The 15899-nt window shown below is 55.6% G+C and overlaps 1 protein-coding gene across 2 annotated transcripts in view; it reads right to left on the reverse strand.

Moving 5' to 3' along the window:
• The window catches only part of SDC3 (syndecan 3), a 39680-nt gene that overhangs the window by 10095 nt on the left and 13686 nt on the right, over positions 1-15899 (reverse strand). For both annotated transcript variants that reach the window (XM_086332719.1, XM_086332711.1), the window contains exon 2: positions 147-264. Coding sequence is in view for 1 of the 2 variants with exons in the window: in XM_086332711.1 (XP_086188837.1) it covers positions 147-264 (118 nt within the window). In the remaining variant the exon portion in view is untranslated. The remainder of the gene's footprint in view (positions 1-146; positions 265-15899) is intronic.

Consider the following 15899-nt stretch of genomic DNA (forward strand, 5'->3'; position numbering starts at 1 on the left):
TTCTGAATGACCTCTCCCTCCCCCACCCCAGGTTTAAGCGAGCCTACCCTACGAAGGCTCCTCTTCCTTGCCATCAAAACCTCGGATGGGGCACTGGAGAGAGACTGGTACCGCTGACATGTAGGAAAAGGGAAGGGCGTACTTACAGCCGGAGCCCGACCCAGAGTAGAGGTCATCCAGCTCGTCATCGGGGAAGGAGTCGTCATCCCCAGAGCCCTCGAGGTCCACGGGCCTCTCGAAGTTCTCACTGCGCCAGCGCTGGGCCTGCAGAGGGCAGAGTTGCGCACAGGGCTCAGCACCTGAGGCCAGCGGCCTGGAAACGCCCAGAGGAGCACCCGGCACTCTCCAAGGCCCAGTGACAGTGGAGGGACAGCATCAGATGTGGCCTCCAGAAGCAAACAGGGAGCTGCGGTAGGCCGGATCACCACTTCCTGCCTTGTCAGGGTGCTGTGAGCACGCAGTGGGCCAATATGTGCTGAGCTCACCTCAAAGCAGCAGGTGCTCAGCACAGGGCAGCCCCATCGGCCCCCTTCCACAGCTGAGAAGACTGAGGCCCCACTGCCCCAGGTCACCAGACAGCACGTGATGTGCTGAGACCCAGACTCTGCTAGGGATGCAGTGCCTCGCACCTCAAAATCCCAAAGGCAGGACCATTCGTCCCATCAGGCAGACAGAGGTGTTGGGGAAGCCTGGGGCTCTAGGAGGGAAGAAACTTGGGTAACGGGGGAGGGAGAGAAGAGAGTGGAGTTCCTGGCTCTGGCCTTCCCCAAAACAAAGTCAGCTCCCTCCGTCTAAACCTCCCTCCAAAGTATTTCATTGCCCAGAGTCAGCTCAGGGCGTGGATGCCACTTCTACGTCTGCCAACAAGGGTCTCCTGGGCGTCTGCCGGGGTGAGGGGTCCAGCCCTCCAGGTCCAAGACTCTTCCCAGAATCAGAACCTGGGAAGGTGGGGTGCTGTGGCTCCTGGGCCCAGACCATCCCTCCCGCCCCACTGCAACCCCGGCCTGAGAGCCAGCACTAAGGACATCCAAGACAGGAGCGCAAACCTGGATCCAGACTGAGCCCCGCCACAGTCCCTGCGTCCAGAGAGCTTTCAGAGAAGATGAGCTGGTGCTCAGCTCTAGAGGGTTATTAGCACCTGGGTCTTAAACAATTGAACTAGAGAGAAAAAAAAGAAATAGAGGAAGGCATCTCAAGCAGGGGGACCCGAATAAGCAAAGGCTCCAAGGTGAGGAAGTAGAGCCTGTGCCCTCAGAGCTGGGTCTGGGGGCCTCATCCAGGGTCCCTCAGAACCCCTGCAGTCACTGCAGTCCAGTCACCCGGTCCCCGTCTGCTCCTGGAACATGCCTGCCTGGTGTCTCCTGCCTCCTTAACTCATGCTGTTCCCTCCACCTGGAACACTCTTCCCTCCCATCCTCTCATCCTCCAACTTCCCACCAGCTACCTTTCACTCCCCATCCGTTCTTCCGAGAAGCCCTCCTACTTTGAGCTTTCAGAGCATCCATCCAGTGCTTCTGAATTCACATCTCTCACCACTTGTGAGCTGGGCAGGCATGGGTATATACTTCTTCTGTGACCGTGCCCACTCCCAGTAAACTATACCTTGATGGAGCAGGACCCTGTCAGACACACAGTGGGTATCAGCAAGTATCTGGGAAGGAATGGGCTTGGTGTTGGAGGATGCAATTCCTGGGTAGTGGGGGTGGGGGTGGCGGTGGGTGCAGGACAGGCCAGAGTTGAGTTTGGGGAAGCCCCATCACAGGCTCTCAGGGCTCGGCTGGCAACTTTTCTCTTGGAAACTGGTCAGGTTTTATTCTGACTGCATGTCAGAATGTTGTAAAAACAGTACTCAGCAGTTTAGAAGGTCTGACGTGGAGTCTGAATACCCCTACTGTTTGACTGACATGGGGAGCCACGGAAGGTATGTTAGCAGGAGACGGGCTAGCTCAGCATCACGACCTGTGCTCAGCCTGTCACAACCCTGTCCCTGACAGCCCCCTCCTGGAGTTCCTGTGGAGCTAGAGAAAGGATCCTGATCCTGGCTTCCAGGCCCAAGCCTCGACCACCTGCTCTAAAGCCCTACCCAGGCCAGGCAGGGCAGGAGGCCAGGGCGGGGAGCCAGGAGATTCCCCCCAGCATACGCGTCACCCTCCCCCCAACACACATACACACACAGTCTCAAAGTAATGAATTAATCAGTATTTACTTGCTACCAGTGAGTCATGGAGTGGAACAATTAGAGTAATTGCTCCGTGACTAATTGCCGGGTCTTCCTCCGTTTTAGACATTTCAGGAGCTCAGAGCAGCTACCATCCAACCTTCCCGAGTTGCCATCTCTGCTCCCACTTACCAGAGGAATAAATCCCCAGGACCCAAAGGGAAGGGGCTAGGTGGTCCCCCACCACCAGCCTCTATGACCCCAGCTTAGCTGGGGTCCCTTGGAGATTTTCTGCTCCATTCTTAGGCCAGCAGCCTCAAGCCAGAGACGTGCAGCATGATGGGGCCTGAGCAGGGGTGGGGCCCAGACTGTTTCTCCCATGCAGAGCATCTTCACTGTCTCTACATCCTTCCAAGCAACTCAGGAAAGTTGAAAGCCCTTTAGCTAGGAGGAAAGGACCTAAGAAGTCTGCAGTCTCAGGGGACCCCCAAACTGGGGTAAAGGTTGGGGGCCAAAATAGGGAGTCCTCATGATTCCACAGTGACCAGCACCACACAGCAGCCCCTAACAACCTGCTCCCAGAAAGGCTTGCACAAATTCAAACCCCCCACCCTTGCAAAGTCACATGAGCCTTGAAATGACATACCCAGAGACACCCTGACACACTCACCTAAAGGCAGCCAGAGAGAGGCAGCCAGAGAGAGGCGGCCAGAGGGAGGCAGCCGGAGAGAGGCGGCCAGAGGGAGGCAGCCAGAGCGAGGCACCGCGTGTTGGCATGCCTTTGGGTGCAAACGGGCACATACATGGGGGGGGTGCAGACACTAAATAGGGGCACACGCGGTGCAGCTCTGAGGCTCAGAAACAAGTATGGAACCTCTTGTGAACCTGTCAGCCTCCACTCAGGTAGCTCTCACCTAGATACTATTCATCCCTAGCTCAGTAGCCATCGACATGACAACCGTTACCATGACGACCATCTCCTCCACGCTAAGGACCAGGAGCTCCAGCTCCCCACAGAGATGCGGGGGGGTGGGGGGGAGGAGGGCGGGGGGAGCAGGAGAGGGAGAGATCCTGGAAGAACAGAGAGAATGACAGGGAGGGGGAGGGCGAGGGACCGGATGGGGACAGAGATGCAAGGACAGAGGGAAGCCGGGGGTCAGAGGGGCAGGGGCAGGGGTGACAGGGAGGAGGGAGTGGAGGGAGGGCTGGGTGTGCAAGAGAAAGAGAGAGAAGGCAACAGTGGGAGGTGGAGGGAGAGAATTCTCTCACATCTTAATTTAGCCTCACGCTCATCAGACACAAAGCTGGGGAAGGGGCCACCTCAGTGATTTTCCAAATCTGCATCCAAGAGAACATTCTTTCCAAATAATGAGCAGCCCCCGGATCAGGTAGAGGGGGTGCCGGCCAACAACCAGGCACCCCTGAGTTCACCCCAGGAAACTTAACCCTGGGACACCTGAGACCTGTGCGGTGGGGGTGGGGTGCAGGATTCCATCGTGCCCACACACCCCCCATGCCTAAGTGCCAGCTGTACCCCTCCCTGGGGGACCAGCGCTCACAGGGCCCTCCCAGGAATGCTATACGGGTGCTGGCAGCAGCTGAAGCTTCCAGGGCTGCAGAGAGGAGGGGGGTTGGGGAAGAGAACCCGGGAGACAGCAGGGAAAGCCTGAAGTCACAAGTACCAGAGGGGGTGATGACAAACAGCCTTTGACCCCCAAACAACCTCTCTATTTGCATAATTCCATGCATAATTAGCATAATAATCTGTACCAATTCCCTTAAAAGAGCACCCAAGTCAAATGCCAGCCTCCCCCAACCTTCTGTGTCCCTTCCAGGTAAACCACACACCCTCCCATGCCTGATAAACATATCCCAAACAAGAGTGCCTGTATGCATGCATGCATGCACACACACACACACACACACACACACACAGTCGTGATCCACATTTACCGACCCCAACCTGTGTACCCACAACTCACAGACAACAGCCTAGCACATTCCACCATGGGCTCACCCATTTGCTGCCCTCCAGCTGCACACACACAGACACACAGTTGCACCCCTCTCCTCACCTAATACACCCCACACAACCTCGGCAAGATCCCACAGCCACACAGGTGGCACACACAGACCCTCCCCATGACCAAGCACTGCTATTCATATTCCCCATGGCAGTGACCCCTTGGACTCTGACCAAACCTCACGACTTGTAAACAACCTTTTTTTCACGCTTGCATCTTCACACTCCCCACACACACAGAGCCCACTGTGGGGCTGTATCTTCTGCTTCCTGCCACTACCTGTCTGGGCCAAGACACCCACCCAGGGGCTCCCCCAGCAGCGGGGGAAACTCCAAGCTAGCTGGGGGAGCTACTGAGGGTCCTCAGGAGGCTCTAGAGACCAGTGCCCACCCTTGTGGAGGCCCCATCCCAGGTCAGGTGCTGGAAGCACTCTAACCTGTGCCACTGGCTTCAACCAGCACCACCTCCCACAACTTCATTATACCCACTTCGCAGAGGCAGGCACTGAGCCCGGGGGTTAGAACTGAGACATGACCATGGGTCCTCAGCCAATGGGTCCTTCCTCCAAACCTTCCAGGTCGCCCCCAATCTGCTGCTCTTCTAGAGTTCCTAAACCTGTGACCCACAGGCCCTGGACAACCTCAGCTCAGAACTACCACCCGCCCACACCATACACATGCTGGCACATGGCAAACACCCCAAATGCTCCCAAATACCCACTGCCCATAAGCTCCACCCATGCGTCCCTGAAAAGGCACCCACGGCACCACACACACGCCCCCCACTAAGAGAACCAGCTACAGGCCCCTGACACCTGCCTCCACTCCCCTCCACACACGCGCACCAGGCACACACCACGCACACACTTTCCCTCCAGGGTACCTACAAGCACGCACACAACACCAGGTGAGATGCGGCGCCTTCCCCAATGGGCACACCCCCTGCCATTTCTCCTCACTTGCCCCTCGTCACCATCTCACTTTATGCTGACCCACAGCCTGACCCACAGAAGTAACTCAGGCTCCCTGCCCCGATGGGACCAGCAGTGATGTGAGCTGCCAGCCACTGGCTCTTCTCCACCCCTACCTGATCCTCTCCATAGGGTTTTAGAGCCACTGGGGTGGGTAACTTCCACCACCATCCCTCTCTAGTGGGGTTGGGAGGAGGGGACGTGTTCAGGCAGAAAGGCAAGGCATCTCCTTCTTCTGGTCCCCAGCCTCCTTCCAAGCCTTCCTTGGAGACCAGAAGTCTAGGCTCTCTCATGCCCAGCACCCCCCTACCTACTCCCCCCACCTCATCATAAGCCTGCCCAGAGAAACAGGATAACATAGAGGTTAAACCAGAATGAATCAGCTCCTCCCCTCACTACCCATCGAACATCAGGCAAGCCACTGAATCTCTTGGCACCTCAGTTTTTCCATCTGTAAAATGGGGATGACAATTGCAGTATGTGACCTGCAGGGGTGCTGTGAGGATCAAAGAAGATCATGCATGTAATAGGTTTAAGGACAGGACCCAACACTGGGAGCTGAATAAAGAAATGTAGCTGGGATTATTGCTAGGTGGATGTTAATATTTCCATTATGAATTCTGAAGATTTTGTCTCACGTAAGCCTCACTGAACTCCTGAGGGGAGTAGAATCAAGACAGTTACACCCAGGCTGCAGATGCGACTATTCCTGCCCAGAGAGCCTAAGTGGGCTTGCCAAAGGCACACAGCAGGGGAGCGCACAGAGAGAGAAAAAAGGAGATGCTGGGGGAGGGGGGAGGAAGGGCGAGTTACAGAAACAGACACACAAATTAGGTCAGCTGGCAGGAGGCCAGGAGCCCAGCACCCTGCACAGTGCCAATCATGCTGCAAAAACTAAGAATAAAATCAAGTGTAATTAATTCTGCGCGCGCTTCCTTCCCCACATTAGCCAGACTTGGGCTGCCCTCTCCTGTGACCAGAGGGCATGCGAGCAATGGTTGGGGGCCCAGCTTTGGGTTCTTGGGTACTTGGGTTCAAGTCCAGCTCTGCTTACTTGCTGGGAGACCCTGGGCAAGTTACTCAACCTCTCTGAGCCTCTGTTTGGTTAAATAATATGTTTTTCATGGAGCTGTTGTGAGAATCAAGCAACATAATGCACCAAAAGCACTCCTGTTGCTCAGCACACAGCTGGCACTTAGTAACTAACCATTTACTATTACTGTGGTACGTCACCCCCAACCCTGACCCCACCTTCAGGCCTGACTGATCACTAAGTTCACTCTCCCTTCTTACAGAGGCGGACACGGAGGCTCAGAGAGGGGTAAGAGAGGGTGGTGGGGAATTAGCCTACGACTCTGCATTCAGAGAGGTGAGGCAATCCATCCAGTAACACACAGTGGGACTTCACACCCGCTCCCAGAAGCAGGGTGGTCTTGACAGAGCCCTCTAGATCCCCAGAGGCTCCATTCCCACCAGCCCCCCACCACCACCGCCCCCGTCCCCAAAAGGCCCTCAGTCCTGTGAGAACTCAATGCCCCTCACGCTCACCAGCTCCAGCCCGGAGACCCGGAGCGTCACCACAGGAATGTGGGCCGGGGCCAGGCTCTGGGCGGCAGGACAGCCAAGGGGGTAACACAATGGAGAGTCCAGACCCGGGAAGGGGGACGCCTCGGTGTCCACCCCGCCACCGTCCACAGCTGCTCTGGCTGGAGACCCAGCAGCCGCCACATTTACTGGCTGCCGGAGGGGTGCAGGGCACAGAGGCTGCGTCGGTGGGAAGGGGCCACGGACCCCAAGTCCCAGGGAGCAGAGGGGCCTGGGGGAGGAGCAGGGGGCACAAAGGCTGAGAAAGCCCCTCTACAAACAACCAGCACAGCCCAGACACACGCCGGGTCCCCCACACATCTCCCCACCTCCTTTATTCCGAACACTCACCCCCAAATCTCCCGCAAGGGTAGCCTAGAGGGTAGGAAAACAGCCCTTTGGGTCCCTCCCCTCTCAGCCAGCTGCTCTGCAAAGAGACATCTTGAGAGCAGAGCCTCCCCACGCCACAGCCGCATTCCATCAGCTCCATCACCTTCTCCACTACCCACCCCTGCGCTCCCAACCATCCTCCCCAGAACCCCCTCCCCACGGTGGCAATATTCCTCATCTACACTGGACCAGAGAGCGGGCAGCATTCTGGCTCAGGTGACCACAGCCTCCCAGACCCAGACAAGCCACCCCCCACCCCCCACCCCCCTACCCCTGTCTCTGCCATTTCCGAGTCTCATTTGGAAATGAACCAGGGCTTGGAGCTCTAAGCTGCCTTTCTGATTCGGACACTCTGGGTGCCCAAGAATTCAGCCCTTGGGTCAAAGAGAGCCAGGGCAGTGTTATTCATAAGAGAGAAAGTGAGGAAATAACCTACTTTCCCAACATCATGGGACTAGTTAAAGAACTTAGGAAACAACCATGACGTGGAATATTATGCAGCTATCAATAACTGTGTTTTCACAAATCCACACTGTCTAATCAGGTCGTTAAAAGGCATAAATGCATCACAAAAGGGTTTTTTTAAAACTCATTTCAAAGAATATGCAAGGACATGGGGAAATGTACACTCTGGTTGTCAGGAGGCAATGCGGCATGACTGTTGATAGGATCATACAAACAGTTCTGTCTCTCAATACCTGGGTGACCTTGGACAGGTACTTAACTCTGTCAGCCTGGTTTTCCCACACAAAGATAATAACCACCTCGTGGGGTTCACTGTAACAGACTTAGGGTGCCCACACATTAATGAATTACTCGATAAATGTTGGCTATTTAGTACTATGATCATCATTAAGTTTAAAAAATAGGTTAAAGGGAAAATATGTAGAACTTGATCCTGGTAATGAACATTACCAAAAGTTCATTTGGCAATGAACTCAATACCAAAGTGTATTTCTAAACACTGAATTCTACTAAAGGTTCCCAGGGGGCTCTCTCTGGGTGGTGGGATTATAAGTAGTTTTTCATTTCTCACTCAGGATCTGTTTGAATTTTCCAAATTTTCTACAATAAATTCAGAGTACTTTTGTTATTAGAAATAGCATGCTCTGAGTTCCCCTGTCTGCCGTTCCCTGGTTCTCTGAAACTCCTTGGCCCCAGTCATTCTGCCGAGACCCCTGTTGGGGCTGGTCATGAGTTACGAGCAAACAGAGGAACCAGCAGAAAGGAAATGAACACAAAAGCCTCCGAGGGAGCTGGCAGGCTGGTGGCCCAATGCCTACAGAGCTGCGTCTCACTGCAGACTGGCTGGCTTGGCAGGGCCCAGCTCCCTCCCCCGGCATTGACCGGCAGGCAGCCACGGTTGGCTTACAGCTATCGGAGATCAGACATCTCAACCAGAGGCCACCCGCCAGCTTCTTCCAACAGCCTAGTTCCCACCCTGCCAGCCCCAGGCCCTCTCCGTTGTCACCTACACCAGGACAGAGGGTGACAGCACAATCTGGGAAGAGCAGCCTCCTCCTCGACCCAGGCCTGGGACGCCCCTGTCACCGCTCCATCCATCAGGCCGCCCGCCCTCTAGCGTCACCCTCTCAGCCACCCTGACTCACCCTGCTCAATTATTCCTGTCCCCAGGCTTGTGTCTGAGAGCAGGACCACCCACTGAGGCCCCCAGCTGCCCAGCCCGCATGCTCCTCCCACACTGAATCCTTTGTGGATTCCCTCCAGGCCTTGCACGTGCTATTCCTGCTTCCTGGAACACTCTTCCACAGCTGTGCCCAGCCAGCAACTACTAGACCAGCCAGCCAGGACAAGCAGTACGTTTTATGAAGCATCTCCTGGGTACCAGGTACTATTATAGATACCCGGGCTCCTGCGAGCCACAGGACAGGGACACGCTCAGCAAGCTCTGGCAGCTCAAATACTGCCTCCCCTGCGAGGCCACCTCCTGCCAACCACCTGCCTGTTCTGAAGTGGGAAGTCCCTTCTTGTGGATCTACCTCCACTGAGTTGTCATTTCCGGGGGCAAGGGGCCACAAGCGTCTCCCGTCACTCCAGTGGGTCCCTTCTACCAGACCTCATGGAACCCACTAGGCCACCCTGGGAAGCAGATTCTACTGTCCTCATCTACAGATGAGGAGACTGAGGCTGTTAAGCCACCAGTAGGGACACAATGGGATTTTTTTTTTCCCTGACCATGAGCAACAGTTATAGCTCCCACAGAGGGTGCACGCACTTAATATACACACCTGGCCTCATTTCTCTTCACGAACATCTTACCAGTAGGGATTATTAGCCCCATTTCACAGATGGGCAAACCAAACTTCAGAGAAGTGAAACAACTAGTCCAAAGTCACACAGCAACTAGGGCCAAATATGAACCGTGGATTAGCTGGACCTGCACACCTGCCTCCACCCCTCACCAGGAAGTTCCTCAAGGTGGGGGGCGAGGAGCAGGGGCAATGCGGGAAAGCTTCAGAGTCTGCACACCGCCCCCCACATCCAGCCCAGCACCCTGCACACAGAGAGACAGACTAGGAACGAGAAGAAATGGAAAGTAAGTCCTGTTCCCACGACAGGTGACCCAGCTCAGGTGAGCATCCCACCCACCACCCCACGACTCACCAGCAGGTGCCCCTGGGATTGAGTCTCCAGGCTCTGCAACTGACCCTGCCAACAGACTCAGCCCTGGCAAACATCTCCTAGACTGACTGACAAAAACCCATCCTGACTTCCAGAGAGCCCTGGTCAGGTTCCATCACCTCACTGGGCCTCAGTCTGCCCCCCCACAAAATGGGATGATGATACCCAATGTACCAAGACTCCAGCTGTGACACGCTGAGCAGTTACCAGGCAACTAGTAAGTATTGGGGCATGACCCAGTGTTCCTGCTCAAAGCTCACCTCCTCAGAGTGGTCCTCCCTGACCCCCAGCTCCATCCACATAACCTCCCCACATGTCATCACTCTGTCAACACCAGGCTTACTCCTCATAGCCCACCGCAGACTGAAATTAGCTTGTTTATTTATTGACCTTCTTGTCTAATGCCTACTCCCCCTCGAAAAGCTCCTGGGGGCAGTGGCTGGGACACAGTCGGCCTCCATCAATAGTCATTCCCTGAATACTGTGAATGGGATCATCCCTACAGACCCGCTTCACCCATTTCTCTAATTACTATAGGCAGGGCCCTCTCCTCTGGCCTCCGTCTCCTCATCCATAAAACCAGATGGGTGGACAAAGTTCTCTCCGATCCCTCCAAAAGCCAACCAGGGCTCCAACTCATCTAGGAGGAGGGAAGAGAGACAGAACTGATCCCAGCTGTTTGTCATAAAATGAACATGCAAATTATATGCAAAACATGCAGAAGAGCAGGTTCCCAGTGGAGCCTGCAGTTCTGGTCCCTTTACAACCAGGTGTGGGCTGGGAGGGCTGGAGCATTTACTGAGCACCCACTAAGCGCCAGGCCCCTTACGGACGGGACCAGGCAGAATGGGCCTCCTTACTCCATAGACTCAAGCCAGTCAACCTGCTGGAAGTGACAGAGAACTCAGCTGGCAAAGTCAGGATGGAGTTGAGGGGAGCAAGGCAGGTGGGATGGGGAGCTTGTAGTAGGGGAGGGACTGGGAAAGCAGAGAGAGACCCCAGTGCAGTGTGTCTGGTCCTCACCCCACAGAATGAGACCTCAAGAAACGCAAGCCCACAGGGCACAGGGTGCTTCTGCCCTGTCTTAAGGGCCACCTGAAGCCAGAGCCAGAGGTCACAGGGACTTGGCCAGCCCTGGGGATCCTCTGGGACTCCAGAAAACCAGACAGACCCTGCCAGTGCTTCCAGCTGTGCTGGGACACCATACCGCTCTGCCATCCCCCTCAGAGCTGCCCCAGGCATACACTAGGCACACACCACACACACATGAAATGTGCCCCTCCGGGAGTGAGTGTGCAGCCTCCTGAGGAGTCTGGCTGTGGTCTCCCTCACCCTTCCATTTGCCAGGGTATTTAGAACCAGCACAAACTCACACACGGTGGAGATGCAACTCCCTACCCCCAGCCCAGGATGATTCCCCTGGCTTCTGAGCGGCTCCATGGGATAGAACAAGCTAGGCTCCATATGAGTCATGGGGACCTCAGGGGCCCTCAACACCATTGCCTAGACAAGAAACTGAGGCACAGAGCAAGGAGTCAGGAAAAAAAACAGGAGGAGGCCTGCCTGGGCCACATTTGCTGCCAGGGCCACTGTCAGCCCAAGATGACACGCTGTGAGATTCGCCCCAGCCCTCACCCTCATCTCCTGGGTCCTAGGAGACAGGTGGGACCTCATCTCACAGTAAGCAGGGGCTTTGAAGCTAGACTGCCTGGATCCAAATCCCAGCACTGGCCCTCAGCAGCTGTGTGACCCTAGGCAAGAAAGTACACCTCTCTGAGCCTCATTCTCTTCTACAAAATAAGCAGAGTGATAGCACCAATCTCAAAGGGTTGGAAACATTAAATGAAGTGATCCAAACAGACAGCTAAAGCCTAGCTACCTCTCGGCTGGGTGACCTTGGGGCAAGGTGCATGGCTGGAGCCTCGGTTTTCCCATCTGCAAATGGGCCAACAGGATAGCCCAGAAGGTCATGAGGACTGAAGCAAAGGTTCTGACAGAGTCTGCAGTCAGAGCACAAGGAGTTCTTTCTCTTTCCCTCTGCACACAGAGGCCCCGTGATTCCTGACCGCCCTCAGCTTCTCCCCTTGATAATCGTGACCTCCTGTCACTAAGCGCATGGAGGTTTTGACAGCTATGGTGCTGTTAAATCTTCTAAACAACTCAAGGGATAAATTTCCTTCTCAATTTTGCAGTGAGCACCCTGACTTGTCAAATACAGGTGTTCTAAAATACCTGAGGCATGAATGGATGCAAGAATAATGTGATCAGAAAGTCAGAAGATAACAAGTAGTGGTGAGGATGTGGAGAAGTTTGAACCCTCAAGTACCACGGTGGCGATGGAAGATGGTTCCGTCACTCTGGAGCACTGTCTGGCAGGTCCTCAAAAGGTTAAACATAGTTACCACCATATGGCCCAATAATTCGACCCCTAGGACATATGTTCATACATCCAAGGGAAGTGAAAACATATGTCCACACATTTTAAAAATATCAGCATTATTTGTAACAGCTAAAATAACCCAAATATCTGTCAACTGACAGAAGAAAAAAAAGTGATGTGTCCAAATAATGGCATATTATTCAATTAAAAAAGAAGTGAGGTCTTGATACGTGCTACCACATGGATGAACCTTGAAAATATATGCTGAGAGAAAGAAGCCAGTCACAAAAGACCACATGCTATATGATTCCACTAATATTAAATGTCCAGGATAGGCAAATCCACAGAGACAGAAAGTAGATTAGTGATTGCTCAGCATTGGGTGATTGGGGGGAATAGGGAGTGATGTTAATAGGTATAGGGCTTCTTTTAGGGGGTAATAAAAATGAATGATATTGGGGGTGGTTGCAAACTGTATATACACTAAAACCCCTTTAATTATATGTTTTCAATGGGTGGATTGTACAGAATATGAGTTAAATCATAATAAATCATAATAAAGAGAAGAATGAATGTATGATGGCCATTCAGAGAGGGTGAGATACTTGCCCCGGGTCACACAGCAGAGCCTCGACTCAAATGCTTAGATGGTAGAGGAGGTGAGCCTTATCCTGAATCACCTCCTCACCTTGTTTAGTAAACCCTAACTAAGCCCCAGGTTAGCCTCCCCAGCCCCGACCTCTGAAGGGCAAACACTGATTCTGCAGACCACAAGTGGGACAGCCCCAGCACAGCAGCTGCCTCCCCTGCGCTTGTCAAAGGCTACTTTGTCAGGTGGGGCCACTGGAAGGGGCAGGCTCAGCCAAGAGTGACCCAGAGGAGGCAGACGGCCCAAACTCAGGCTGGCTGCCACCTGCATTGCCAGACCCAGTGTCCCCAGCTCCAGCCTTCGGTGGTGCCGGGATGTCCCCACTTGGACCCTCTGGGCAAGTGGTTGGCCCCTGGCTGCCCTCAGGAAGAGACCTGAAGATACGCCCCTGCCAGGGAAGGGGTGAGGAGGACGGAGGGTCCCAGCGGCGACGAGTCTGAAGATGAGTCCGTCTGCCTCTGCCCCTGTGTGTCTGTCTAGGACTGTGGGAGGACAGACAGGTCGCGGGGCCCACCCCACGCCCCGTCCCGCCCTGCCTGCACGCGGCTCCCAGGCACCCGCCTCCCCCCAGCCCAGCTGGCAGCCGCCGAGCCCCAGGCTGGTTTCCACTCCCTATTCGCTGCACAGAGGGCCTCTGACAGGTGTTTGGCGTCCCCCAAACCCCAACCAGGATGAATCCAAGTTTGAAGCCCACGCTGCCTGAGTTCCCAGCCTCCGGTTCACCACCTCGCCATCCCCATTCCCCGTCTGGTCACTGAGAGGGGAGGAGGGCCCCTCAGAGCTCAGGCTGCAGGGCAGGGGGCCACAACAAACCCAGAGGGTGGGGGGAACCAGGAACCCCATGGGGACCCCCCCCCAGCTCTCTGTCTCAGCTGTGGGTGGAGGGAACCAGAGAAAACCCCAGCATCCCCCTGTCATCGCCCCAGCATCCTCACCAGCTTCCTACCAGTCCAGGGCACCCTGGTGTCCAGCCAGCCCATCCCCAGGCCCTGCCATAGGCTCTGCCCCCCTCCTGAGTTCAAATGAAGTCCAAACACCCACAGGGTTCTAGGGACCCTGACTGCCCAGCCCTCATGAGCCCCACAATCCAAGAGGGAGACACGTCCTCCTCTTCTCACTTAAACATGACTCCCAGGCCAAAAACTCCGTCAGCTGACCCATCAAACCCTCTGCAGACAGGCTCAGAGGCCCTGTTCTGGGCGTCTGCCATCAGAGCCCCAGTCATACCAACTTGGTCCCCCTCCGCACAGCGGGGGCTCCACCACGACCAGCCCCACACCAGAGCAAGACCCCAGGGACGTCCAGATGAATGCGCCCAAATGGTCCAGCCCTGGAGCCAGAGCAGACAGAGCCCGTGGGAGAAAGGACTGGACTGGAAAAGTCAGGCTCACAGATGGACACGCGGCAAAGGGCTGTTCCCAGGACCAGCTTGCTCCCCAGACCCCAGGTGGCTGTCACCTCTGCCGTGACAGAAGCCTCTCATGACCACGGCCCCCACGATGACCGCTACTGGCCGCCAGCTCTGGGTGCAACAACATGCTGGCTGGACTCTGAGCCAAGGAAACCCACATTCTCAAAACCACCCCACAGCTGCCCAAGGTCACCCAGCTGACGAGCAGTGGTCAGAGTCTGAAACCAGAACCACCCTCTTTCCGCCATTATCACAGCCACCCCTTAGAGACCCACACGGACACATCCAAGCGGGCCAGGCTAGGAGGACTCTGCCTGCACAACCTCAGTGCCCCTCTATGGCGCCCTGGGCAGTATGCATGGCCTTCCCTCCCACGGCGCGCTGGGGACAGTCTCAACTCTGAGCTGTGGCCCACACTGACCCCTCCCAGGCTGCCTGACCTGACAGCGGTTCTCAACAGGAGCACTGCAGACGCCGGGGTGGGACAGTTCTCCCGGCCCTGTAGCAGCCCTGACCCCCACCCAGTAAATGCCACCAGCAGCACCCCCCATACTGTGACAATCCAACGTGTCCTCGTGCACCTCCGAATGCCCCAGGCGCGGACACCTTCGAGGCCCAGCTCAGCCCCCACTTCCTCCCCATCCCACCCTTGTCTCAGTGACCACCTTCCTCCCCACTCAGGACCCCAAATTCAGCATCTCCCAGTTGGGCCTCATTTTCCTGCTTGGTCCAGAAGGCTCCAGCCAGAAACAGGGTTCCCAGAGGTCAGAATGCCCAGAAGGCTTCCCACTGAGACCCCAGCAGGCAGGTGGTTAAATCAAGGGACTGCCTTCCCTGGTCTGACACAGCTGTCACTCTCCCTGGAGACACACCAGCCACACCCCTGGCTGGCCTCCTCAGCAGGTCTGCACCCCAGGGTTGGTAAATTCCATGTAACCAAGTCTCAGATGGAACCCAAGCTCTGAGCTCTGTGGCATCCCTGGAGGTCAGGCAGAAGACACAGCTCTGCGTCCCCTGCACCCGCCCCCGCCCATGCCTTAATCACCTCTAAGGAGGCCGGCTGACCAGCTGCCCCTTTGGCCTGGGCTCCCTGGACTCTGGGATTAAGAGCTGGGATTAAGGACGGACACATTCCTGGTAGTTTAGAAGCCCAGCAACCCATGTACATACGTGTGTGTGTGTGCACGCGCGTGTGCAGGAAGTCATGAGGAGGCACGCAGGTGGCACTCGAAGGGGCATTTCTGGACAGGCGTGCAGCTGCATTTGTGCGCACACACCTTCAGGCTGTCTTGGTTGGGCTGAGATGCCTGAGATGTGGGCCTAGATGTGCTCTTGTGAGCACAAGGGCTGTCTCTGTGCGTGGTTCACGTGCACTAGGGGGAGCGTGTATCCCTGTTTCTGAGTGCCTGCATGTGTCCACATACATGGGTCTGTGTCTCCACACGTGTGCGCAGGACAGGTGTGTGCTCTTCCACACACACAAATGGGTCTGCATGTGCTTCCACCCGTGCATCAATCCCCCCACCCTGAGGTGGGAGAGCGTCCCCTAACTTCTGCTGTCCTCCTGGGAGCTGCTAATACCCATGGCCACCCCAGGTCTTGGAAGCACGCCCCCTTACAGCCGAGAAAGGGGGCTCCTGATTCCCCTAGCCTCACATCAGAGCCACCGAAACAGCTGATGGCAAAGGAG

Source organism: Bos grunniens, chromosome 2, assembly GCF_055505025.1.
Source record: "Bos grunniens cultivar Pamir isolate PY7600 chromosome 2, Bosgru_T2T1.0, whole genome shotgun sequence".
Classification (NCBI taxonomy): Eukaryota; Metazoa; Chordata; class Mammalia; order Artiodactyla; family Bovidae; genus Bos; species Bos grunniens.